Source organism: Ranitomeya imitator, chromosome 5, assembly GCF_032444005.1.
Source record: "Ranitomeya imitator isolate aRanImi1 chromosome 5, aRanImi1.pri, whole genome shotgun sequence".
Taxonomy (NCBI): Eukaryota; Metazoa; Chordata; class Amphibia; order Anura; family Dendrobatidae; genus Ranitomeya; species Ranitomeya imitator.
The window spans coordinates 21,541,906-21,568,272 of record NC_091286.1 but is presented as its reverse complement, the minus strand read 5'-3'; the positions used below and the strand labels follow the sequence as shown (position 1 = coordinate 21,568,272).

The 26,367-nt window shown below is 45.3% G+C and overlaps 1 protein-coding gene across 2 annotated transcripts in view; it reads left to right on the top strand.

Annotated features, from left to right (window-relative positions):
• Nucleotides 1–16,043, top strand: part of CAPN14 (calpain 14) — a 42,977-nt gene extending 26,934 nt beyond the window's left edge. The window contains exons 14-23 of one of the 2 annotated variants that reach the window (XM_069768380.1): nucleotides 1,804–1,860; nucleotides 2,375–2,432; nucleotides 2,777–2,841; nucleotides 3,446–3,514; nucleotides 6,183–6,261; nucleotides 8,520–8,636; nucleotides 9,073–9,191; nucleotides 9,971–10,026; nucleotides 11,922–12,208; nucleotides 15,603–16,043. In XM_069768380.1, the coding sequence (XP_069624481.1) occupies nucleotides 1,804–1,860; nucleotides 2,375–2,432; nucleotides 2,777–2,841; nucleotides 3,446–3,514; nucleotides 6,183–6,261; nucleotides 8,520–8,636; nucleotides 9,073–9,191; nucleotides 9,971–9,988 (582 nt within the window). In that variant the 3' untranslated portion in view covers nucleotides 9,989–10,026; nucleotides 11,922–12,208; nucleotides 15,603–16,043. The remainder of the gene's footprint in view (nucleotides 1–1,803; nucleotides 1,861–2,374; nucleotides 2,433–2,776; nucleotides 2,842–3,445; nucleotides 3,515–6,182; nucleotides 6,262–8,519; nucleotides 8,637–9,072; nucleotides 9,192–9,970; nucleotides 10,027–11,921; nucleotides 12,209–15,602) is intronic. The other variant, XM_069768381.1, reaches the window with a different exon arrangement.
• Nucleotides 16,044–26,367: the final 10,324 nt, after the last annotated feature.

Below are 26,367 nucleotides of genomic sequence, written 5' to 3'. Positions count from 1 at the left end.
ATATTCTTGTACATAGGGGCAGTATTATAGTAATTATATTCTTGTACATAGGGGCAGTATTATAGTAGTTATATTCTTGTACATAGGGGGCAGTATTATAGTAGTTATATTCTTGTACATAGGGGCAGTATTATAGTAATTATATTCTTGTACATAGGGGCAGTATTATAGTAGTTATATTCTTGTACATAGGGGGCAGTATTATAGTAGTTATATTCTTGTATATAGGAGCAGTATTATAGTAATTATATTCTTGTACATAGGAGCAGTATTATAGTAGTTATATTCTTGTATATAGGAGCAGTATTATAGTAGTTATATTCGTGTACATAGGGGGCAGTATTATAGTAGATATATTCGTGTACATAGGGGCAGTATTATAGTAGTTATATTCTTGTACATAGGGGCAGTATTATAGTAGTTATATTCTTGTACATAGGAGCAGTATTATAGTAGTTATATTCTTGTACATAGGGGCAGTATTATAGTAGTTATATTCTTGTACATAGGGGCAGTATTATAGTAGTTATATTCTTGTACATAGGGGCAGTATTATACTAGTTATATTCTTGTACATAGGGGCAGTATTATAGTAGTTATATTCTTGTACATAGGAGCAGTATTATAGTAGTTATATTCTTGTACATAGGGGCAGTATTATAGTAGTTATATTCTTGTACATAGGGGCAGTATTATAGTAGTTATATTCTTGTACATAGGAGCAGTATTATAGTAGTTATATTCTTGTACATAGGGGCAGTATTATAGTAGTTATATTCGTGTACATAGGGGCAGTATTATAGTAGTTATATTCTTGTACATAGGGGCAGTATTATAGTAGTTATATTCTTGTACATAGGGGCAGTATTATAGTAGTTATATTCGTGTACATAGGAGCAGTATTATAGTAGTTATATTCTTGTACATAGGGGCAGTATTATAGTAGTTATATTCTTGTACATAGGGGTAGTATTATAGTAGTTATATTCTTGTACATAGGAGCAGTATTATAGTAGTTATATTCTTGTACATAGGGGCAGTATTATAGTAGTTATATTCTTGTACATAGGGGTAGTATTATAGTAGTTATATTCTTGTACATAGGAGCAGTATTATAGTAGTTATATTCTTGTACATAGGGGCAGTATTATAGTAGTTATATTCTTGTACATAGGGGTAGTAATATAGTAGTTATATTCTTGTACATAGGAGCAGTATTATAGTAGTTATATTCTTGTACATAGGGGCAGTATTATAGTAGTTATATTCTTGTACATAGGGGCAGTATTATAGTAGTTATATTCTTGTACATAGGGGCAGTATTATAGTAGTTATATTCTTGTACATAGGGGCAGTATTATAGTAGTTATATTCTTGTACATAGGAGCAGTATTATAGTAGTTATATTCTTGTACATAAGGGTAGTATTATAGTAGTTATATTCTTGTACATAGGAGCAGTATTATAGTAGTTATATTCTTGTACATAGGGGCAGTATTATAGTAGTTATATTCGTGTACATAGGGGCAGTATTATAGTAGTTATATTCTTGTACATAGGTGCAGTATTATAGTAGTTATATTCTTGTACATAGGAGCAGTATTATAGTAGTTATATTCTTGTACATAGGAGCAGTATTATAGTAGTTATATTCTTGTACATAGGAGCAGTATTATAGTAGTTATATTCTTGTACATAGGGGCAGTATTAGTTATAATATAGTATATAGGGGGCAGTATTATAGTGACCAATGTGTGTTTGTATTAGAGTCTGACAATTTGGACATGCCTTGTTTTTCATCAGAAAATTGCTGACAAAAAAGATGAACAAGAAAATGTCATCATCAGATATTTTGAGAAGGTAAGCAGTTTTTCAACAACAACTGTAATATAAACAGTATAAAATGTTATTAAATACATAAATGGCAGATTATATGGATTATATGATAAGAGAATTTACAATCAGTGACTTAAAATGAATAACATTTTTAATTTAGTCATTTGAACAAATGCAGTTTTTTTTCAATCTATTTAGGGCCAACATCTTTAGCTTATTAGTTTCTTAATATATTTATAGTGATGGAAGTTTTGCTGCTATGTAGCGGCGCTGACTAGTTCTGCCGGTTGCAGCCACCACTAGAGGGAGCTAAGAACCTGACGGCATCATTTGCTCTGTGTATAAGTGGATGCGGTCAGCGCCCTCTAGTGGTGGCATTTTGCCACTTGAATATCCTGAATGCAAAGGTCCCATAATGCTCTCATAGTCAATGGGACCCCAGGGGCCCTCTAAAAAGATCTGCTTATAGGGGCCTAATTTGTATCTTTGCCTCTTCTATATGTCAGGACATGTATTAATTCTATAAATTATATCGCAGCATCCTGAAATCAATGTCTCCGAGCTGCAGATGCTGCTGAATAAAGGATCGTGGTCCGGTAAGTCGCACGTCCTGATCAGACCCGTAGAGAAATGTCGGGAGGTTTAAAGGGGGTTTCCACGTTCAATATCTCCGCTTGCTGTCAATAAATGGATAAAAATATACATGTGCTGACAGCAAGCAGAGATGCTGAAAATGGTGATGGATCGATGCACAAAGGAGGAGAATAGCGTGAGACGCCGTTCATTATGGTGCCCGCATCATATAACCGCCATCTTGGTAGAACGTGTTGGGTTTGGGCACGGTTCTAATTCAATGATTACTATGCATTAACCCCTGGGATGACATTAACCCTCGAGGGGTGTCTCGCCCGTGTGTGATAACGCCGCTCGTCTCTCGCAGGTGCCAGGAACGCTCCGGTCAAGTTCAGCCTGGACGACTGTAAAGTCATTATGGCTCAGTTGGACGTATCCTTCTCGTGTTGCAAAAATCCTTTGATTTGTGCCCTTCCTGCGATGCCCGGGGCGCTCAGCCATCACCCCCAATCACTTCCAGCAAATTGCTCGTCGCTTTTCATTACGGCAGGACATCATATCCCGTACAGTCAGCTGAGCCCGAGCCCATAAAACCTACTCTGTGTTAACCCTTTGTCAGCTGCATTGGCATTAACTATTGATTCTATGGCACCAGCCTATACCCCGGCGCTGTACACAGAATGCCCAGGATGGGCATACCATAGAGATAACAACTAGTGATGAGCGAGCGTGCTCGGATACGGTGTTATCCCAATATTCAGGCTGCAGGATTCATGGCTGTTACACATCCGTAGCACATGGAGGATCGCCTGTTTGTTAGGTCATCCCTAGATGTGCTGTGACTGTCTAACAGCCGCAAATCATGCAGCCGCAGGGACTCGGACATAATATCTGAGCACAGCCGAGATACTGGGATATCACCTTATCCGAGCACAACAACTGTGGAATTTTGAATGCAGCTCTGGCTGTGACTAGAGGATATGACATGTAAGATACCAGTGACATCACATTGTTATCAGCCTTAATCACATTACAGGTGAGTGCGTCCGGCACATTGAACATGATCGAGTTCTACAGCCTATGGCAGCGTCTGATCTCCTACCAGGTGAGCACATCCATCCATCCATCCATCCATCCATCCATCCATCTATCTATCTATCTATCTATCTATCTATCTATCTATCTACCTATCTATCTATCTATCTATCTATTATCTATCTATCTATCTATCTATCTATCTATCTATCTATCTATCTATCTATCTATTATCTATCTATCTATCTATCTATCTATCTATCTATCTATCTATCTATCTACCTATCTATCTATCTATCTATCTATCTATCTTTCTATCTATCTATCTATGATATATTATCTATCTATTATCTATCTCTCTATCATCTACCTATCTAACTATTATCTATCTATCTATTGTATATTATCTATCTCTCTACTGATGCTTCTTACAAAATTAGAATATCATCAAAAAGTTAATTTATTTCAGTTCTTCAATACAAAACGTAAATCTGATACATTCTATAGTCATTACACACAGAGTGATCTATTTCACGTGTTTATTTCTGGTAAAGAAGCCATTGGCTTACAGCCAATGGAAACCCAAAAGTCATTATCTCAGTAAATTGGAATAATTAACAAAAACCACCTGCAAAGGCTCCTAAGCGTTTATAAAGGTTCCTTAGTCTGTTTCAGTAGGCTCCACAATCATGGGGAAGACTGCTGCCCTGACAGATGTCCAGAAGGCGTCACTGACACACTCCACAAGGAGGGGAAGACACAAAAGGCCATTGCTAAAGAAGCCGGCTGTTCACAGAGTGCTGTATCCAAGAATATTAATGGAAAGTGGAGCGGAAGGAAAAAGTGTGGTAGAAAAAGGCGCACAAGGAACCGGGATAACCGCAGCCTGGAAAGGATTGTTAAGAAAAGGCCATTCAATAATGTGGGGGAGATTCACAAGGAGCGGACGCTGCTGGAGTCATTGCTTCACCACACACAGATGTCTCCAGGACATGGGCTACAAGTGTCACATTCCTTGTGTCCGGCCGCTCATGACCAATAGACAATGCCAGAAGCGTCTTACCTGGGCCAAGGAGAAACAGAACCGGACTGTTGTCAGTGGTCCAAGGTGTTGTGTTCAGATGAAAGTAAATTTTACATTTCATTTGGAAATCCAGGTCCCAGAGTCTGGAGGAAGAGTGGAGGCCACAATCCAAGCTGCTGGAGGTCTAGTGTGAAGTCTCCACAATCAGTGATGGTTTGGGGGCCATGTCATCTGCTGGTGTAGGTCCACTGTGTTCTATCAAAGTCAGCGCAGCCGTCTACAAGGAAATTTTAGAGCACTTCATGCTTCCCTCTGCTGACAAGCTTTTTGGAGATGGAAATGTCATTCTCCAGCAGGACTTGGCCCCGGTCCACACGGCCAAAAGTACCAATACCTGGTGTAAAAACAACAGTATCACTGGGCTTGATTGGCAGCAAACTCGTCTGACCTTAACCCCATAGAGAATCTACGGAGTATTGTCAAGAGGAAGATACTAGTATTGAAAGATAGGAGACAAAAAAAGCGCAAATAGGGTCTTATCCCCAGGATTGTTTCTGATCAATTGTGAGAGAACTGCTCACCTGGTGGTACACAGTACAAGCGTGTAGTTTGTCAGCTGCTGCAGATCCACAGGTCGGCGCTGCGACCTCTCAGAACCGTTATAATAGATGAAATGTGGATTACATCCGCGCTGCTGCGACAAATAATAGATATCTCTGTGTGGAAACTTCCTGAAGAAGAAGCCATGAGCTTTGAAACGCGTTGAATAAACCACCCGAACATCTTACAAGTATATCTGGATCTATTATTTGTCGCAGCAGCGCGGATGTAATCCACATTTCATCTATTATAACGGTTCCAAGAGGAAGATGAGACACCAGATCCAACAATGCAGACGAGCTGAGGGCTGCTATCAAAGCAACCTGGGCTTCCATAACCCCTCAGCAGTGCCACAGGCTGATCGCCTCCATGTCACGCTGCATTGATGCAGTAATTGATGCAAAAGGAACCGTGACCAAGTATTGATCGCATTTACTGATCATACATTTCAGTAGGACGACATTTCGGATTTTAAAATCATTTTTCAAGCTGGTGTTATAAAGTATTCTACGGTAATTTACTGAGATAATGACTTTGGGGTTTTCATTGGCTGTAAGCCATAATCATCAACATTAACAGAAATAAACACGTGAAATAGATCACTCTGTGTGTGATGACTCTATAGAATATAGGAGATTCACTTTTTGATGATATTCTAATTTTGTGAGAAGCCCTTGTATCTATCATCTATGTATTATCTATCTAACAGCTTTCATCGCAGACAGACATAGATCCCTGCGAGTTGTCAGGACCCCTGGGTGGTGTATTTCGGGGGACCTGTGTCTCCGGTGGGGTCACACATTATGATTTCTGCCGCGTCCCCCTCAGACGATTATTCCGGGTGTCAGTCGCACTTTATATCTCTCAGCGTCACCGGTGTGATATAATGTTATTACGTGGCAGATTACAGGAGACGAGTGGCGCCCGGCGGATCGTCCGGAATCGCAGGCTTTACCCTTGTTCTACACACAGAGGTCGCTTCCCGCTAATCTTCCCAGACGCTTTATATAATGTTCCGTTTGCTCGGAGTGAAATTGAGATTTATGCGCGCGGCGTTTGTATTCCGTGGAGCCGCGGAGCGAAATCTCACCGTGTAATCTCATTGTTTCCATAGGAGATTTTCCAGAGGAGAGACATTGATAAATCGGGATATTTGGAGCTGAATGACCTGCAGGCCGCGGTACAGGAGAAAGGTAAAAGATGAGAAATGTCCCCGTCACCAGCCGCAAAGTCAGCGGAAAGGGCCAGAGACGCCTCAAATCTGCTACTTCTGGAAAGATGTAGCAGAGCTGAGGTTGTCGTCTAAACACCTGAATCCAGCGCGTATCGATATAATGGAAAAGTTTAGCTGCAGTCCTATGTAAAAGGAATAACTCTCTGAAGAAGAACCATCGTATCTGCACTGGCTTGGTCATGATGTAGCAGAGCTCAGTCTGTCCAATATAATCTGAATCCGGTGTGCATTGTCATAATGTAAAAGCTTTCTTGCAGTCCTATGTAAAATAGTTGAATAATTGTTTGTAGGGGAACTCTGAGGAGAACTGAGCTATACCTCTTTGTTCAGGAACGATGCAGCAGAGCTGAGTTTGTAATTTAAAGTCCAGAATCGCTTAATGTAAAAGTTGACCTGCAGTCCTATGTAAACAAGAAGAGTTTAGGAATCACTTCTATAAGGGCTTTGTAAAGAAGAATTATTTTATCTGTGCAACATCTGTAATGATATAGCAGAGGTGAGTTTGTCATTTAGCATTTTGGGGCTGCATCCTTTGCACAGTGTGATGATATAGGTTTACCAGCAGTCCCATGTAAAACCACAAATATAACATAAGACCACAGCATGGAATGGACACAACAAGCCCAGCTCTGCTGCATCTCGGTTGGCAGGAGGTGTATACACCTGCGTGTGTATAAATGATACCGCCGGTCTCACCATCTCCCCAGCAGAGCCGCACATCATCAGTCAGGTGTCTGACATAACAGATGAGAACAGGGAGACAGAGACAGGTGCGACTCTCTAATATGTCTACTGTGCGACCCTCTAATATGTCCACTCACCGCGTGTTCTCTCTCTCTCTCTGGCTCTCCCTTTCTCCTCTCCCCTGTATCTCACACCTTCTCTTTCTTGCGCTCTCCTCTTTTCTCTTGACTCTCACTCTCTTGAACTCTGTCTCTTTTTCTCCTTTCTCACAACCATTAACCTTGTACCTGCTCAAACTTTTCCCAAAACTTCACTCTCCTGTCTCTATTATGGACTCTTCCATTTTTACTCTTTCTTCTCATGGATTTCTCTTTTCTTGACGCTCTCCTCTTTGGGTTCTCTTTTCTTGGCTCTTTCTTCTCTTCACTTCTCCACCTTTTCTCTCTCACTCTCGGTCTCTTTCTGTCTTTGGTACTTTCTCTGTCTTTCTAACCTCCATCATCTCTCTCATCTTCTCATACTCTCACCGTTTGACTCTTACTCTTTTTGCTTACTCTCCATCTCTCTCTTCCCCTCACTCCCTCTCCCCCGTCTTCTCCATCTCATTCCTTACTCTCTGTCTCTCTCCTCTTATTGTCTCTCCCTCTTCCTGACCGTCTCTCGCCCTCCTCCTGTCTCTCCCTCCTCTTGTCTCTCGCCCTTGTCCTGTATCTCCCTCCTCCTGACTGTCTCTCCCTCCTCCTGACTGTCTTTCCCTCCTCCTGATTGTCTCTCTCCCTCCTCCTGATTGTCTCTCCCTCCTCCTGACTGTCTCTCCCTCCTCCTGATTGTCTCTCTCCCTCCTCCTGATTGTCTCTCCCTCCTCCTGATTGTCTCTCCCTCCTCCTGACTGTCTCTCCCTCCTCCTGACTGTCTCTCCCTCCTCCTGACTGTCTCTCTCCCTCCTCCTGACTGTCTCTCCCTCCTCCTGACTGTCTCTCCCTCCTCCTGACTGTCTCTCCCTCCTCCTGTCTCTCTCCCTCCTCTTGACTGTCTCTCCCTCCTCCTGACTGTCTCTTCCTCCTCCTGACTCTCTCGCCCTCCGCCTGACTGTCTCTCCCTCCTCCTGACTGTCTCTCTCCCTCCTCCTGATTGTCTCTCCCTCCTCCTGATTGTCTCTCCCTCCTCCTGACTGTCTCTCCCTCCTCCTGACTGTCTCTCTCCCTCCTCCTGACTGTCTCTCTCCCTCCTCCTGATTGTCTCTCCCTCCTCCTGATTGTCTCTCCCTCCTCCTGACTGTCTCTCCCTCCTCCTGACGGTCTCTCCCTCCTCCTGATTGTCTCTCCCTCCTCCTGACTGTCTCTCTCTCCTCCTGACTCTCTTGCCCTCCTCCTGACGGTCTCTCCCTCCTCCTGATTGTCTCTCCCTCCTCCTGACTGTCTCTCTCTCCTCCTGACTCTCTTGCCCTCCTCCTGACTCTCTCGCCCTCCTCCTGACTGTCTCTCACCCTCTCTTTCCTCACGCTCCGTCTCTCTCACTATTTAACGCCTGTAGGAATCACATTAAGCCGTCAGTTTTCCAGCCTAATGGCGCTGCGATACGGCGACTCGTCTCTGAAAATCAATTTTGAGAATTTCGTCTGCCTCATGCTGCGGATGGAGATCAATGAAGGTACGTCACCGCGCCACCTGTGCATGGCGTAACGCCGCAGAGGGGCCATCGATTGCCCGTGGATGGCGGCCTCCGCTCACCCGCTGGGAAGTCATGTGATTTCCATACATCAGTGATGGCGGACTCACCCACTCTCACTCACCTTCCCTGGATACAATGTATCTTTTTTATTAACCCTTTCTGCTTGTTCTTTTGGAACAGGAACCATTCATGTATCTTTTTGACTAATTTATCTGTTTTCTTCTTAAAGAGACAGTCGCCTAATAAAATCTCTTCCCAGAGTTCAGTTCTAGGAGGTCCTGATGAGTGATGATGACCCAATGGGTCGGCTTCGTTCTGCAGGCCGGCTCTGGAGACAGCTGGGAGTAGTAGTACTTCCTCTTGTTTGCAGTCCTGCATTTTCCACTAATGCGCGCTGTGCTCCTCCTCCCTCTAGCGCCTCCTAGGCTCCGCCGTACAATATCGCTGCCTCCGGCTCCACCAGCCTCATCCGCTCCAGGTTCAACCCGTCCCTTCCCCATTTTATACCATCGTCACCGCCAGTCAGCGGTACAGGTAGGACGTGGGGAAGGGACGTTCATGGTACAGTTGGTGCAGGGTACAGATGGGCGAAGATAAGCGGCTGCATAGCGATGTAGCAGAGCTGAATGCGTTATCTGCCTCTGCGCTACACTACACGCGTGGACATGTATATGTAAGGATACATACATGAGCACAACCACCAATCATACGTGCAAATCCGAAATAAAATGTCCGACAATAGTCACAGATATAAAAGTAAAAGTTTCACTGTCCAGCGCGGCTGATAACAGAGAGAAACAGCTCTCCTCCAATATATTCTCACATCCTGTGCTATCAAGGTGTACAAACTTTTATACCTGTGACCAGTAATATTAGTGCCCCCATAATATGCGCAGTAACTAACCATTATATTACCTGGCGGCATTATGGGGGGCACACACTTACACGTATTGCTTTGTGCCCCCATTATTAATGATCAGACGCACGCTTTGCATGGGTTGGTGATGGAGGATCATGTATTATCATCTATTGCTTTGCAACGTTTGCATCAATCTCCCAGCACCACTGATTATATCTGAGGCACCATTGTTGCTCCCGCTGGTTGTCAGACTTGGGGAAACAAGGTTGTCAGACGGCTGAACCTCATGGATTAAAGCTTTGTGAGGTTCAGCGAGGTCCCCAGGAGGCTCCTGTACGTGGAGCTGGGAGAATAATGCAAACCCGAGCTGTCCCCGAGAAGCCAGCGCGCCGCCTGCTGCTACAATCCTCCTTTATCATCCGCTCCTACTGATGTCTCTTTCTCTCCATTCCAGAGGTCTTTCATAATCTGAGCAAAGATGGAAAAGGAATCTATTTAAAAGAGGCCGAGGTACGTAGAATAGCGATATAATTCTCTCCTCAAGGTTTTTAAAATGAATCTGTCACTATTTTTTTTCTGTCACCTCTGAAAGCAGCGTTGTGTAGGGGCTGAGACCCTGACTCCAGTGATGTGCCACTTACTGGGCTGAATGCTGCAGTTTTGATAAAATCACGGCTTCATTTGCTGCAGATTTACCAGTTTTCTACATGCTGAGCTGTGTATATCCCCACCCACACCACTGATTGGAAGCTTTCTGTGTACGCTGTGCATAGGCAGAAAGCTGCCAATCAGTGCAGTTACACAGAGCTCATGAATATGAAGAACTATATAGATGTAGTTCACTGGTGATAATCTCTTACTAATAAAACTGCAACTTTACATATACAAGAATATAACTACTATAATACTGCTCCTATGTACAAGAATATAACTACTATAATACTGCCCCTATGTACAAGAATATAACTACTATAATACTGCTCCTATGTACAAGAATATAACTACTATAATACTGCTCCTATGTACAGGAATATAACTCCTATAATACTGCCCTCTATGTACAAGAATATAACTACTATCATACTGCCCCCTATGTACAAGAATATAACTACTATAATACTGCTTTTATGTACAAGAATATAACTACTATAATACTGCTCCTATGTACAGGAATATAACTCCTATAATACTGCCCTCTATGTACAAGAATATAACTACTATCATACTGCCCCCTATGTACAAGAATATAACTACTATAATACTGCTTTTATGTACAAGAATATAACTACTATAATACTGCCCCTATGTACAAGAATATAACTACTATAATACTGCTCCTATGTACAAGAATATAACTACTATAATACTGCCCCTATGTACAAGAATATAACTACTATAATACTGCCCCTATGTACAAGAATATAACTACTATAATACTGCTCCTATGTACAAGAATATAACTACTATAATACTGCCCCTAAGTACAATAATATAACTCCTATAATACTGCCCTCTATGTACAAGAATATAACTACTATAATACTGCTCCTATGTACAAGAATATAACTACTATAATACTGCCCCTAAGTACAATAATATAACTCCTATAATACTGCCCTCTATGTACAAGAATATAACTCCTATAATACTGCTCCTATGTACAAGAATATAACTACTATAATACTGCTCCTATGTACAAGAATATAACTACTATAATACTGCCCCTATGTACAAGAATATAACTACTATAATACTGCCCCTATGTACAAGAATATAACTACTATAATACTGCCCCTATGTACAAGAATATAACTACTATAATACTGCTCCTATGTACAATAATATAACTGCTATAATACTGCCCCTATGTACAATAATATAACTGCTATAATACTGCTCCTATGTGCAGGAATATTGACGAGGTATCTGATATAATTCTTCCTGTTGTCTCTGACCCGTCCTTTGTGAGATACTATAATGCCGTCTCCCTCTCACTAATGACCGCGTTATATAATACATATTTGTCCTTTGATCCCTGTAATGTTTTTCTTGTATCAGTGAAGATGTTTTGTATTTATTGATTTTCTCCCGTTCTGTGGAGCACTGGATGACGCTGATCACATTTTAATGAAGTCAGACATCAGTGTGACTCGTTTAATCTCGGGGTCAGCATAGCTTTGACAGTCAGAAGCCTCTTCCTCGCCTTCTCCTTATTAAACATAGTTCAGGTGCAGGCTGTGGCGGTATTTTTCTTTCAGATGTAATTACAGCATTTTTCCTTTAGGTGTCACTATTGAGCCGTTTCCTTTATATAATTTAGTCAGTGACTAATCCTAGAATTCTACAATGTTTGTATCATGAATACATTTCTGCATTCCTAATACTGACTGTATTCTTTTCTACAGTGGATGATGCTGACTCTTTACGCCTGAGGACACAAAGAAAATCCTTTTTTTATGGATATTTGCACTGATTTTCCGCAATTCATTTTTAATAGATTTTTTTTTTAAATTATGTTATGCAATAATCAAGATCAATTTACACTCAAGTCTTTAGACATTTCCGAATCACAATTTATATTTTTGCACATTATTTTGTAATTTTTTCTACTGCATATTTATTTATTTTTTTCCACTATTTATTTTATATTTTTTAATTCAATTCTGACCAGGCGATCCTTGTGATTATTAAGGTAAGGGTTGTCTCTTGTATCTTTGGACATTATTTTTTACATATTATTGGTCGACTCGTTATTGCATTTTTCTGCCAGCAGGGGACACTGTTGTCAATACTACGAATGGTTAATGAAAGCAGAACAGTGACACCTAGTGACCGGAGATGGGTATTACATGTGAAGTTTAATATTAATGGGGGGAAAAAAGTTATGACTCTTGGAAGAAATTGAGAAAATAAAAAGATAATTGTCTGCAGCAGGAAGATTTTTTTTTAGATCAGGATTTTTTTTATTATTTATTATTATTCTGTACAATTCCTTTTGGGTTAGAAAATGGTGACAGTTCCCCTTTAAGATGAGACGAAATCTTAATTTACGGACCTGTTGTAGGAGCCGGTGTTACCGCGTCCGCTCTTTCCCTTCTGCACTCAGACATGAAAAGCAATCGAGCAGTAATGGACTGCGAGCTCACATTTTGCTGCGTGTGGGCGGCTGGTGGCGTTTAGCGAGGCGCGCGCCGCACTTTCCATTATATCCGACAATTAGCCTGACGATGCTTCTACTAATAACATCTGACTTGTTTATTGTTAATCAGCGTGGCGACGGCGTAGTGTTTTCCATCAACAGTCTACCTGGGTGGAATTAACACATTATCCGCGGACCCGGACGACGCTGCCAGAGCCGTAATATCTCGGGTTATTACAGCCTCATATCTGGGTTATTACAGGGGATGCACAGAGATGAGAGCGATGTCAGGAGGAAGCGGGCGACGCGAGTTCATCTATTATTATGTCCCTTTAATGGGCATCATCCGGGGAAGCAGCCAAGGAGGTGGCAGATGACGGGTTACCGGTGGGCTCGGGGGTCTCCTCCAGTGGCACATATTAGTAATGAGGACAGCGAAAGCATGAAATATTCACACCTAGGGGGCGCTGTTCTCAGAAAACTCTGCACATTGTGATCTATAGGTGCTGATAATGTATGAAAGGTAATACATCAGGAATGTACTGAAAGAACGTAAGCCAAGCAATGGCACTGACACTCGGGGTACAGGATAATGACGCTGACACTCGGGGTACAGGATAATGGCACTGACACTCGGGGTACAAGACAATGACACTGACACTCGGGGTACAGGATAATGACGCTGACACTCGGGGTACAGGATAATGACATTGACACTCGGGGTACAGGATAATGACCCTGACACTCGGTACGAGATAATGACGCTGACACTCGGGGTACAGGATAATGACGCTGACACTCGGGGTACAAGACAATGACACTGACACTCGGGGTACAGGATAATGACGCTGACACTCGGGGTACAAGACAATGACACTGACACTCGGGGTACAGGATAATGACGCTGACACTCTGGGTACAGGATAATGACATTGACACTCGGGGTACAAGATAATGACACTCGGGGTACAGGATAATGACACTCGGGGTACAGGATAATGACACTGACACTCGGGGTACAGGATAATGATACTGACACTCGGGGTACAAGATAATGACACTCGGGGTACAGGATAATGACACTGACACTCGGGGTACAGGATAATGACACTGACACTCGGGGTACAGGATAATGACACTCGGGGTACAGGATAATGACACTCGGGGTACAGGATAATGACACAGACACTCGGGGTACAGGATAATGACACTCGGGGTACAGGATAATGACACAGACACTCGGGGTACAGGATAATGACACTCGGGGTACAGGATAATGACACTGACACTCGGGGTACGGGATAATGACACTCGGGGTACAGGATAATGACACTGACACTCGGGGTACAGGATAATGATGCTGACACTCGGGGTACAGTATAATGACGCTGACAGACGGGGTACAGGATAATGACGCTGACACTCGGGGTACAGGATAATGACGCTGACACTCGGGGTACAGGATAATGACGCTGACACTCGGGGTACAGGATAATGACGCTGACACTCGGGTACAGGATAATGACACTGACACTCGGGGTACAGGATAATGACACTGACACTCGGGGTACAGGATAATGACACTGACACTCGGGGTACAGGATAAGGACGCTGACACTCGGGGTACAGGATAATGACACTGACACTCGGGGTACAAGATAATGACGCTGACACTCGGGTACAGGATAATGACACTGACACTCGGGGTACAAGATAATGACACTGACACTCGGGGTACAGGATAATGACACTGACACTCGGGGTACAAGATAATGACGCTGACACTCGGGGTACGGGATAATGACACTCGGGGTACAGGATAATGACACTGACACTCGGGGTACAGGATAATGACGCTGACACTGGGGGTACAGGATAATGACGCTGACACTGGGGGTACAGTATAATGACGCTGACAGACGGGGTACAGGATAATGACGCTGACACTCGGGGTACAGGATAATGACGCTGACACTCGGGGTACAGGATAATGACGCTGACACTCGGGTACAGGATAATGACACTGACACTCGGGGTACAAGATAATGACACTGACACTCGGGGTACAGGATAATGACACTGACACTCGGGGTACAGGATAAGGACGCTGACACTCGGGGTACAGGATAATGACGCTGACACTCGGGGTACAGGATAATGACGCTGACACTCGGGGTACAGGATAATGACACTGACACTCGGGGTACAGGATAATGACACTGACACTCGGGGTACAGGATAATGACGCTGACACTGGGGGTACAGGATAATGACGCTGACACTCGGGGTACGGGATAATGACGCTGACAGACGGGGTACAGGATAATGACACTGACACTGGGGGTACAGTATAATGACGCTGACACTCGGGGTACAGGATAATGACGCTGACACTGGGGGTACAGTATAATGACGCTGACACTCGGGGTACAGGATAATGACACTGACACTCGGGGTACAGGATAATGACGCTGACACTCGGGGTACAGGATAATGACGCTGACACTCGGGGTACAGGATAATGACGCTGACACTCGGGGTACAGGATAATGACGCTGACACTCGGGGTACAGGATAATGACGCTGACACTCGGGGTACAGGATAATGACGCTGACACTCGGGGTACAGGATAATGACACTGACACTCGGGGTACAGGATAATGACGCTGACACTCGGGGTACAGGATAATGACGCTGACACTCGGGGTACAGGATAATGACGCTGACACTCGGGGTACAGGATAATGACACTGACACTCGGGGTACAGGATAATGACGCTGACACTCGGGGTACAGGATAATGACGCTGACACTCGGGGTACAGGATAATGACGCTGACACTCGGGTACATACACATTTGGGTGCAGGCTCGGTTGTGGATGCTGCAGACTTTCTGTGGTTGAGCAGAGCTGGGGTTTCTTATTCGTTTTTCTTTCTTGTACACAGGTGACTCCGCGCTGATGTTGGGGTGCAGGTGACGCCATGACACTTGCGAGCTGCTCTGAATCAGGATGGAAACAGATACAATCACATTATCCAGTTATACTTGAACGCTCCCTGTATAATCTGCCCTCCAAATAATCCAGCAATTCCTTTAATCTGCCACGTGTTGGTAATCTGGAGCATTTCCTGCAATCACTGACTCTATAAGAGCTGTAAATATATTGATACAATATAACTGTTACGTTAACCCCCGATGACGCTGCCGGTCAGCGTCGCTGCCTTTATATTCTATTTATTAATATTTTGTTACAATGTATTTTATGTTATTTATTTAAGTTATTTTTTTATTTTATGTATTTGCTGTCCAGGTTTTTTTTACATGATTACATTGTATCTCTGATCATTATGAGGTGATTTTTTTATTAAATAAATATTTTCATGAAATGTTTCCTCTTCTGTATTATCTCCTCATCGCCGTGCGCTCTGATGGTCTCTCCAGGTCGCTCAGTTCTGCTTTGTGAGATATTATTATCTTTGATCTTCACATTATGTAAAGACAGATCATTGTATCAGAGCTGAACGCTCCTCTCCTGAAATACTCTGTGCTGCACTATGTTACTTTCATCTCCCACTTGCCGTTATTCTCTACCCGTGACATATATTCCTGTCTTCACTAACATCGCATGAGAGGACGTCACTGCCCATCTCCCATACGATCAGTCGCAGTGTCGCCTTACATACTCTGTGCTGCTGTTGATTCTGCTCTTTTTGCTATGAAATGCTCAGTCCCTCCTCAAATACTCTGTACTTCTTTCACCATGTGACTCTTCCTCTGTGGCCTCCCTCTTGTCTCTACTTCCCTACCACGTCATATGAGAATACAGGTCACTGCCACCCACAAGGTCAGCGCACTCCACTCTCCACTTCTAAAATACTCTGTGATGCTGGGCAATATTGTCAGATCATCCTCATATTATTATTATTATTATAGCGACATTTATTCCATGGCGCTTTACATGTGAGGAGGGGTATACATAATAAAAACAAGTACAATAATCTTACAATACAAGTCATAACTGGTACAGGAGGAGAGAGGACCCTGCCCGCGGGGGCTCACAATCTACAAGGGATGGGTGAGGATACAGGAGGAGAGAGGACCCTGCCCGCGAGGGCTCACAATCTATAAGGGATGGGTGAGGATACAGGAGGAGAGAGGACCCTGCCCGCGAGGGCTCACAATCTACAAGTGATGGGTGAGGATACAGGAGGAGAGAGGACCCTGCCCGCGAGGGCTCACAATCTACAAGGGATGGGTGAGGATACAGGAGGAGAGAGGATCCTGCCCGCGAAGGCTCACAATCTATAAGGGATGGGTGAGGATACAGGAGGAGAGAGGACCCTGCCCGCGAGGGATCACAATCCATAAGAGATGGGTGAGGATACAGGAGGAGAGAGGACCCTGCCCGCAAGGGCTCACAATCTACATGGGATGGGTGAGGATACAGGAGGAGAGAGGACCCTGCCCGTGAAGGCTCACAATCTACATGGGATGGGTGAGGATACAGGAGGAGAGAGGACCCTGCCCGCGAGGGCTTACAATCTACAAGGGATGGGTGAGGATACAGGAGGAGAGAGGACCCTGCCCGCGAGGGCTCACAATCTACATGGGATGGGTGAGGATACAGGATCAGAGAGGACCCTGCCCGAGAGGGCTCACAATCTACAAGGGATGGGTGAAGATACAGGAGGAGAGAGGACACTGCCCACGAGGGCTCGCAATCTACAAGGGATGGGTGAGGATACAGGAGGAGAGAGGACCCTGCCCGCGAGGGCCCACAATCTACAAGGGATGGGTGAAGATACAGGAGGAGAGAGGACCCTGCCCACGAGGGCTCGCAATCTACAAGGGATGGCTGAGAATACAGGAGGAGAGAGGACCCTGCCCGCGAGGGCTCACAATCTACAAGGGATGGGTGAGGATACAGGAGGAGAGAGGACCCTGCCCGCGAAGGCTCACAATCTACAAGGGATGGCTGAGAATACAGGAGGAGAGAGGACCCTGCCCGCGAGGGCTCACAATCTACAAGGGATGGCTGAGGATACAGGAGGAGAGAGGACCCTACCCGCGAGGGCTCACAATCTACAAGGGATGGGTGAGGATACAGGAGGAGAGAGGACCCTGCCCACGAGGGCTCACAATCTACAAGGGATGGGTGAGGATACAGGAGGAGAGAGGATCCTACCCGCGAGGGCTCACAATCTACAAGGGATGGGTGAGGATACAGGAGGAGAGAGGACCCTGCCCACGAGGGCTCGCAATTTACAAGGGATGGGTGAGGATACAGGAGGAGAGAGGACCCTGCCCACGAGGGCTCGCAATTTACAAGGGATGGGTGAGGATACAGGAGGAGAGAGTACCCTGCCCGCAAGGGCTCACAATCTACAAGGGATGGGTGAGGATACAGGAGGAGAGAGGACCCTACCCGCGAGGGCTCACAATCTACAAGGGATGGGTGAGGATACAGGAGGAGAGAGGACCCTGCCCACGAGGGCTCACAATCTACAAGGGATGGGTGAGGATACAGAAGGAGAGAGGACCCTACCCGCGAGGGCTCACAATCTACAAGGGATGGGTGAGGATACAGGAGGAGAGAGGACCCTGCCCACGAGGGCTCGCAATTTACAAGGGATGGGTGAGGATACAGGAGGAGAGAGGACCTTGCCCGCGAGGGCTCACAATCTACAAGGGATGGGTGAGGATACAGGAGGAGAGAGGACCCTGCCCGCGAGGGCTCACAATCTACAAGGGATGGGTGAGGATACAGGAGGAGAGAGGACCCTACCCGCGAGGGCTCACAATCTACAAGGGATGGGTGAGGATACAGGAGGAGAGAGGACCCTGCCCACGAGGGCTCGCAATCTACAAGGGATGGGTGAGGATACAGGAGGAGAGAGGACCCTGCCCACGAGGGCTCGCAATTTACAAGGGATGGGTGAGGATACAGGAGGAGAGAGGACCCTGCCCGCGAGGGCTCACAATCTACAAGGGATGGGTGAGGATACAGGAGGAGAGAGGACCCTGCCCACGAGGGCTCACAATCTACAAGGGATGGGTGAGGATACAGGAGGAGAGAGGACCCTGCCCGCGAGGGCTCACAATCTACAAGGGATGGGTGAGGACACAGTAGGTGATGATAGGGCTGGTCATGCAGCGGTTTGGTCGATCGGTGGTTACTGCAGGCTATAGGCTTGTCGGAAGAGGTGGGTCTTCAGGTTCCTTTTGAAGGTTTCAATGGTAGGTGAGAGTCTGATGTGTTGTGGTAGAGAGTTCCAGAGTAGGGGGGATACGCGAGAGAAATCTTGTATGCGATTGTGGGAAGAGGAGATAAGAGGGGAGTAGAGAAGGAGATCTTGTGAGGATCGGAGGTTGCGTGCAGGAAAGTACCGGGAGACGAGGTCCCAGATGTATGGTAGAGACAGGTTGTGGATGGCTTTGTATGCCATGGTTAGGGTTTTGTACCTGCAGTACAAAACCCTAACCATGGCATAATGGGTAATGGGGAGCCAGTGCAGGGATTGACAGAGGGGAGAAGCCGGGGAATAACGGGGGGAGAGGTGGATTAGTCGGGCAGCAGAGTTTAGAATAGATTGGAGGGGTGCAAAAGTGTTAGAGAGAAGGCCACAGAGCAGGAGGTTGCAGTAGTCAAGGCAGGAGATGATGAGGGAGTGAGGGAGTACCAGGGCCATAGTCGTAGCTGAGAGTAGCAGGTCTTGCACTCCTTGGTCTCCCGTCACATGCACATAACGTCCCATGGTCAATGTACTTGCCTCTTTATTGTTTTCACCATCTGGGCCTTCTCTCCGTTGCCTAAGGTCCTCTCCAGTCGTTTGCGGACAAGCAGAGACACAGTCCAGTTGCAAATTGAAACATAAAACTTTACTTTCTTCGTTGCACAGCTCATCCTTAACAGACACAGTATTTACACAGGGTTTCTGTTATGATCTGGTGACCTTGGAGCAGCATGAGAACTTTCACTGGAGAAGTTGGTCACTATACTGACCGCAATCCTGAACTTAACACCGCAACTAGAAGTAGCCGTGGAGTGTACCTAACAATCCTAGACACCTCGTCACAGCCGGAGGACTAAATACCCCTAAAGATGGAAATAGGAATACTATCTTGCCTCAGAGCAGATCCCCAAAGGATAGACAGCCCCCCACAAATATTGGCGGTGAGTTGGAGAGGAAAAAACATACACAGGCAGAAAAACAGGATTTAGCACAGGAGGCCACTCTAGCTAAATAGGACAGGATAGGACAGAGTTCTGTGCGGTCAGTATTAAAACCCTTCAACAAATATCCACAGCAGGAAATACAAAAACTTCCTACATCTAACTAAAGATGTAGGAGCGTATATCTGCAACTCCAGCGAATCCTACTATCAGAGCAGGAATACAAACAAAAACAAGCACACAGCAGTGTGCCACAGACACAAAAAAAAACACTTATCTTTGCTGAATTTGGCAGCCAGCAGGAGAAGCCAGAAAGTGATCCAACACTTCACAAGGAACATTGACAACTGGCAAGGGCTAATGAATCCTGCACATCTAAATATCCCAGCCAGAATTGTAATCAGCAGATACACCTGGCCAGGACTGCGACTCAGAGACAACTGCATTCCCACCTACAACCACTGGAGGGAACCCAAGAGCAGAATTCACAACAGGTTTCCACTTTCCTTGCACTCTTCTCTTGATCCTTCAGTACGTGCCCGGGTCGTACTGCCTCTTGCGGTGACGCAGCATCCTCCTTGTCCAGATTCTCTGTGCTTGGGGGTTCCCTCATCCGTTTCGCCTGGATTTGAGGGCATCAGCCCATGCGATGATCTGCCACATATCGAGCGACCTGCGTCCCCATACTGCTATGGACCCGCTGCTGCTTCTGCTTCACCACTGCTGAACTTCTTTCCACCGAGCCCTGGATGGCTGGGTTCTCCCCTTTAACATTATAGGGTTGCTGGATGGCTCAGGCTCAAAGCCCACCCGAACTGTATGGGCTCCCTAGCCCCTCTGCTCTAACTAGGGAACTCTTCCTGCCTTATTCCAGTAAACCCCTCCTACAGTTAACTATCTACACTTCTTATTATAATAAGGCGTAATGGGCCCCTTCTAGTTGGTCGAACAAGGTGCTACACTTCCCCTATGTTTATTATTATTTGTTAGCAGAATTGAGATTCATAAACAATTACTTAAAGGTAACATTTACATAGAGGGAGGGAATAGAGTATCTCACGGTCCCGGTATACCCCTTACAAGGGCATGCACAAGGGTTTTTTCAGATTCTTGGTTGAGAAATGTACGGATCCAGGAAATATTTTTGAGTTGAAGTCGGCAGCATGTGGAGAGGGCTTGGATATGTCTTTTGAAGGAGAGATCAGTGTCAAGGATTACCCCGAGGCAGCGAGCTTGTGGGACTGGGGAGAGTGGGCAGCCATTTACTTAAATGGGTAGGTTTGTTGGGGGGGTCGAGTGAGATGGGGGAAAGATGATGAATTCTGTTTTGTCCATATTAAGTTTTAGAAATCTATCGGAGAAGAAGGATGAAATAGCGGATAGACATTGAGGGATTCTGGTTAGTAGGGAGGTGATATCTGGTCCAGAGATGTAGATCTGTGTGTCATCAGCATAGAGATGATACTGAAAGCCGTGAGATTCTATGAGCTGTCCCAGGCCAAAGGTGTAAATGGAGAAGAGCAGGAGCCCAAGGACTGAACCTTGTGGGACTCTGACAGATAGGGGGCGAGGTGAGGAGGTGGTGTGTGAGTGGGAGACGCTGAATGTCCGGTCTGTTAGGTATGATGAGATCCAGGATAGGGCCAAGTCTATGATGCCAAGGGATGAGAGGGTCTGTAATAACAGGGAATGGTCCACTGTGTCAAAGGCAGAGGACAGGTCCAGGAGCAGGAGGACAGAGTAGTGTCGCTTGGCTTTGGCGATTAGTAGGTCATTGGTGACTTTAGTCTGGGCAGTTTCATTGGAGTGATGGGGTCGGAATCCAGATTGTAAGTGGTCAAAGAGAAAGCAAGAGGAGAGGTGGGAGGACAGTTCAAGATGGACGTGTTGTTCCAGTAGTTTTGAGGCATAGGGGAGAAGGGATATAGGGTGATAACTGGATACAGAGGATGGTTCAAAGGAGGACTTTTTGAGGCTGGGTGTGATCGAGACATGCTTGAAGCAAGAAGGGAAAACACCAGTTGTGACAGGTTGAAGAGATGGATAATGGTTGTGTGGAATACTGTGTTGAGATCTGGATGAGGTGAGACGGGATCGGGTCAAGTGCACAGGTGGTGAGATGTGATCTGGAAATTAGGGAGGAAAATTGATCTTCCTTAATGGCGAAGAATCTGGTTTTTGGAGGAGGGTTGAGTAGTTGTGAGGAGGGGCTGTATGGACTGTAGGCCAAAGCTTTCTCTGATGTTATCAATCTTCTGCTTGAAGAATGAGGCAAAGTATTCGGCTGAGATGAGTGGAGAGGGAGAGGGTGCTGGGGGACGGAGGAGAGAATTGAAGGTGTTGAATAGCAGTTTAGGATTGTGAGACAGGGAGGATATGAGAGATGAGAAGGTTTGTTTTTCTGCAGTGAGTGTGGACTTGAAAGTAGTGAGGGACTGTATGAATGCGATGAAGTGCTCGTTGGAGTTTTCACTCACCGCTCAGCAACCCTGGTAGCCCATCTCAGTTCTTTGGTCATGCTGGTGTGTCAGGGTTGCCTGTTGATTGTGTGAGCTTTGGTATGTTTGAGAGGGGTGACCGATTCCAGAGCTGCAGCTATTGTGGTGTTATATAAAGCGGCAGCGGCATCCGCATTGTGTAAGGAACCTATGCAAGAGGGAGAAGGGAGTGTGGATCAAGGTGTTTGAGATTTCTGCGAGAGTGTGCAAGTTTGTGGAATGGGAATTGTGCACTTGGAGAGGCAAGAGAATATGAGTAGGTTGTGGACAGACAGGGGGAGAGATGAGTTACAGAGGTTAGATAGGGAACAGAGGCATATCATGGCACTTCTACCATTACATGCAGCCCTATCTTTACATTATTTTCTTGAAATACTCTGTGCTGCTTGAGGACTCCACTTTAATGTTGCACCTATCAGTCTGTGACCTCCCACTTGCTTTTTTCCCTTCCTCAGATCATGACGTTGCCCCTGCCACAATCAGCCCTATTCTCCCTCACATCGCGTAACCTGGTCTCATCCTTACTAACATCAGCACTGATACCAGCATCACTGCCCCCAACAAGTCCAGCACACTCCTCTCCTGAAATACTCTGTGCTGTTGAGGAACCAGCATCGAATATCCTCACAGGTGCAGCCATGTCCTTACTAACATCAGCACTGATATCAGCATCACAGCCCCCAACAAGACCAGCACACTCCTCTCCTGAAATACTCTGTGCTGTTGAGGAACCAGCATCGAATATCCTCACAGGTGCAGCCATGTCCTTACTAACATCAGCACTGATACCAGCATCACAGCCCCCAACAAGACCAGCACACTTCTCTCCTGAAATACTCTGCGATGCTGTCACGCTTTTCGTCTGGTTACAAAGTGTTCCAAACGTTCATCTTTTTTTCATCAGAGACAAATCTTATCACATTCCTTAAAGGCCCGGGACCTCTTTAGTTGCTTAGCATTGACTTGCTTCTGCCTTTATTCCCAGAGCGAGGCTCTAGGGAATGGCAGGGACAGAGTTAATGAAGCTACTGTATGGAGGGTAATGAAGCCTGAAGGACCCTGTGGAGTCTCTGAGAGCTTCTTGGTGTGAAGAGCACATCAGACCTTGTGCCTTGGTTTCCATTGTACAATGGTGAATGATGTGCCACTTATCAGCGGGAGAATCTCTTCTCTTCATGCAGAATAACACTATGACAATTCAATGGCTGAAGATTACAAATTGCTCATATTGCAGAATGGCGCCACTTCTCTCCCTATTATTCCGCCATTTACCATCTCCTTTCTTTGTGGACTCTGCAGTCGGATTTACCAGCTCATTAACGGAAAGATAGAAATCTATTGTGAAGGTGATCGGTCTCATCTGAATAAGCCCCAAAATGGATAGAAATGTTGAATGCGATTATCTCCTTTAATGACTTTTAATTATATTTTCTTACAGGGTTTGCTATGGACGCTCAAAAGACATCTACTGTATCACAGTATAGCGCCACAACTGTCACAGGTTGTGTCTGGTATTGCAGCTCGCCACCATTAAAGTCAATGTAGATAAATGCTATACCACACACCGCCTCTGAACAGGGGTGGCGCTGTTTCTGAAAAAGCGACAACTTCCTTAAAGAGTTATTCCCATCATCATAGATGGCTGCTGTCGGATAGAACATATTTTATTAAATCCAATGGGATTTCCCAATTTATGTAACTGTAGGCAGAGGGTGCAAGAGTTAAAATAGATTATGTTGGAGGAGTTAATTATGGATGATGCAAAACAGAGTCAAAGAAAATTACTACAAAGAGATGAACAGTAAACTTGATATTCTCCGAAAGGGAAGAATGAAAAATGTAATTGTAGTGTTTTTCTATGGAATCAAGTATTTATGATGCGCTTTGTACTGCATCTGTGTAAATAGAAGCGCAACAAATGAGATGTGAGACCACATACAATTGTAGATCATTAAAATGTTATTTGATTGTAGCAAAATAAATGGTTTTATGTATTTTAAAAATACCTGTTTATAGCATAGCATTGGTACAGGGTGTCACGCAGTGAGTGTTGTTTTAACCCATTATCCACCAATGTCCTTTTTGGGGGGACGTCTAATCTTTAGCTTCTAGCAACTAAGATTTTGTAATTTTTATAACTAGGTCCAATTTTTTGTGTTGTGTTTGTAAAATGAATGTTTTCAAAATAGGAAATCATGTCATTGTCATTTTTAATTGTATTTTGGGGACGCCCTTTTCTGAAAAATCCGTACAAATTTTAATTTGGCAAGTAATGGGCTAAGGAAGGAAGAGAAAATTGCGTGCTTGAGAAAGGGGATTTCCTAGGCACCTAGCAGCAAGGACAGATCGTTACAGAGCCGCGCCTGCACTACCTTGCGGCGGCATCTAAAGAAAGGACACGAAGCAAAGGATATTGTGGACAGTGAGAAACGAGATCAAAGCACAAAGGAGAGCCAGTAGGAGTCGTGCCCCGAGAACGTCAACATCCTACTGAGGTGCGTAGTCGGTGACCGGAACATCGAGGAAGTAACTGACTTTATGCCTTACTTCAAATACCGCAGGACAGTTAATTATAGGTTGGCTGTCTACCTTACATCACCTAAGCAGACATAGGAGGCAACCGTGGAGAGGGGCGTCTCTAGGGTCCCAGAATAGCTCCGAGCCTACCCGTCAAACGGGTGCGTCCTAGCCATAGCAAACCTGGGGGACGGAGAATAGAAAGAACGAGAAAGAACTAGAAAGAACGAGAACAGAAGTTGTGAGGAATATCCCGAATGCTCAGCAGGGAAGCACTACAGCACACAGGCGCTAGTGGTAGGCAACGATTTCCACCTGCAAAGGGAACTCTGGATGTCTCAGACAGCCCTGTTGACAGTGCTCTGGATTGAGGATCCTGAAGCCTTCAGTAAAGAGGTAAAGAGACTGCAACCCTGTGTCCTCGTTATTGACTGCACCTCACACCATCGCCATCTACATTATCGGGAAGCCCTGGGGACATACTTCACCTGTGGGAAGGTATACCATCTAGCTGCCATCACATCACCCCAGTGGACCCCATGCAGCGTCGGTCTCCCTGGCCGAATACCACAGGTGGCGTCACGAAGCCTTAGCTGACTTTCATCACTTTTCATTGGACGCCCCTTAGCAGGGTCAGGGACTGGGTCCAGCCACCGTGACAACCCCAGAACTGAGACAGAGAGGACCGGTACCGAGTAACCTGTGGCCCTGTGTCTGGGGGCGCTCCATCTTCAAGCTGCAGATGTCTTGCCACGACACCAAGGTTATCATGAACAAACTTGGACATATGAGCATTTATGGTATGCTGGATCCACTCCACCACCATACCATCCTCAGCCTCCTGCCATACAGCAGGACGAAACCAGGAGAAGTTCAGGGAGGAAATGATCATGGTCTGATCTCTTCATCATTATCAATTCGGTCACTTTGTAGGAACAAAGATCGTTACCACCCACATGTAAAACCAATAACCAGTAACATCTCTCCCAATATCGCCGACCTCAGGCAACTCTTAAGGCCATTGCAAACCTCTGATGGCTCACTATTTCACTTCAATGCCCCGAAAACCCAGGTTTCGACAGCCTGGCCGACTTTCAGAATATGCAAGAATAACCTAACCACCACACGGATGGCTCAATGGAACCTGAAAATCCCAAATGAAGAAAAATTAAATTGTTCAATCAAATCTGATATATCTTACCAAACAAGCCGAACACCATCTCCAAATCCTTTGAATTTCTGCCTTGGATAAACCCTCCTTGGCGGCCTCAGTAGTAACCCAAATTTGACAAGATTGTGTCCCGTAATCCCCTGGCTGAACTCCCACAACCTCTACACATCTACGAAAATGTATTATCCCCAACAGCCGTGTCATCAAATGGTAAGACACCCATTGACCGGGTTTTGAAGTTGGAATCAATTCACTAATGCGCAAGGCGCCAAAATTGAAATCGCAAATGCAGCTGACAAAAAAAGAGATGACTCAATGTGGACACAATGAACCAAAGGCATAAGAGAAAT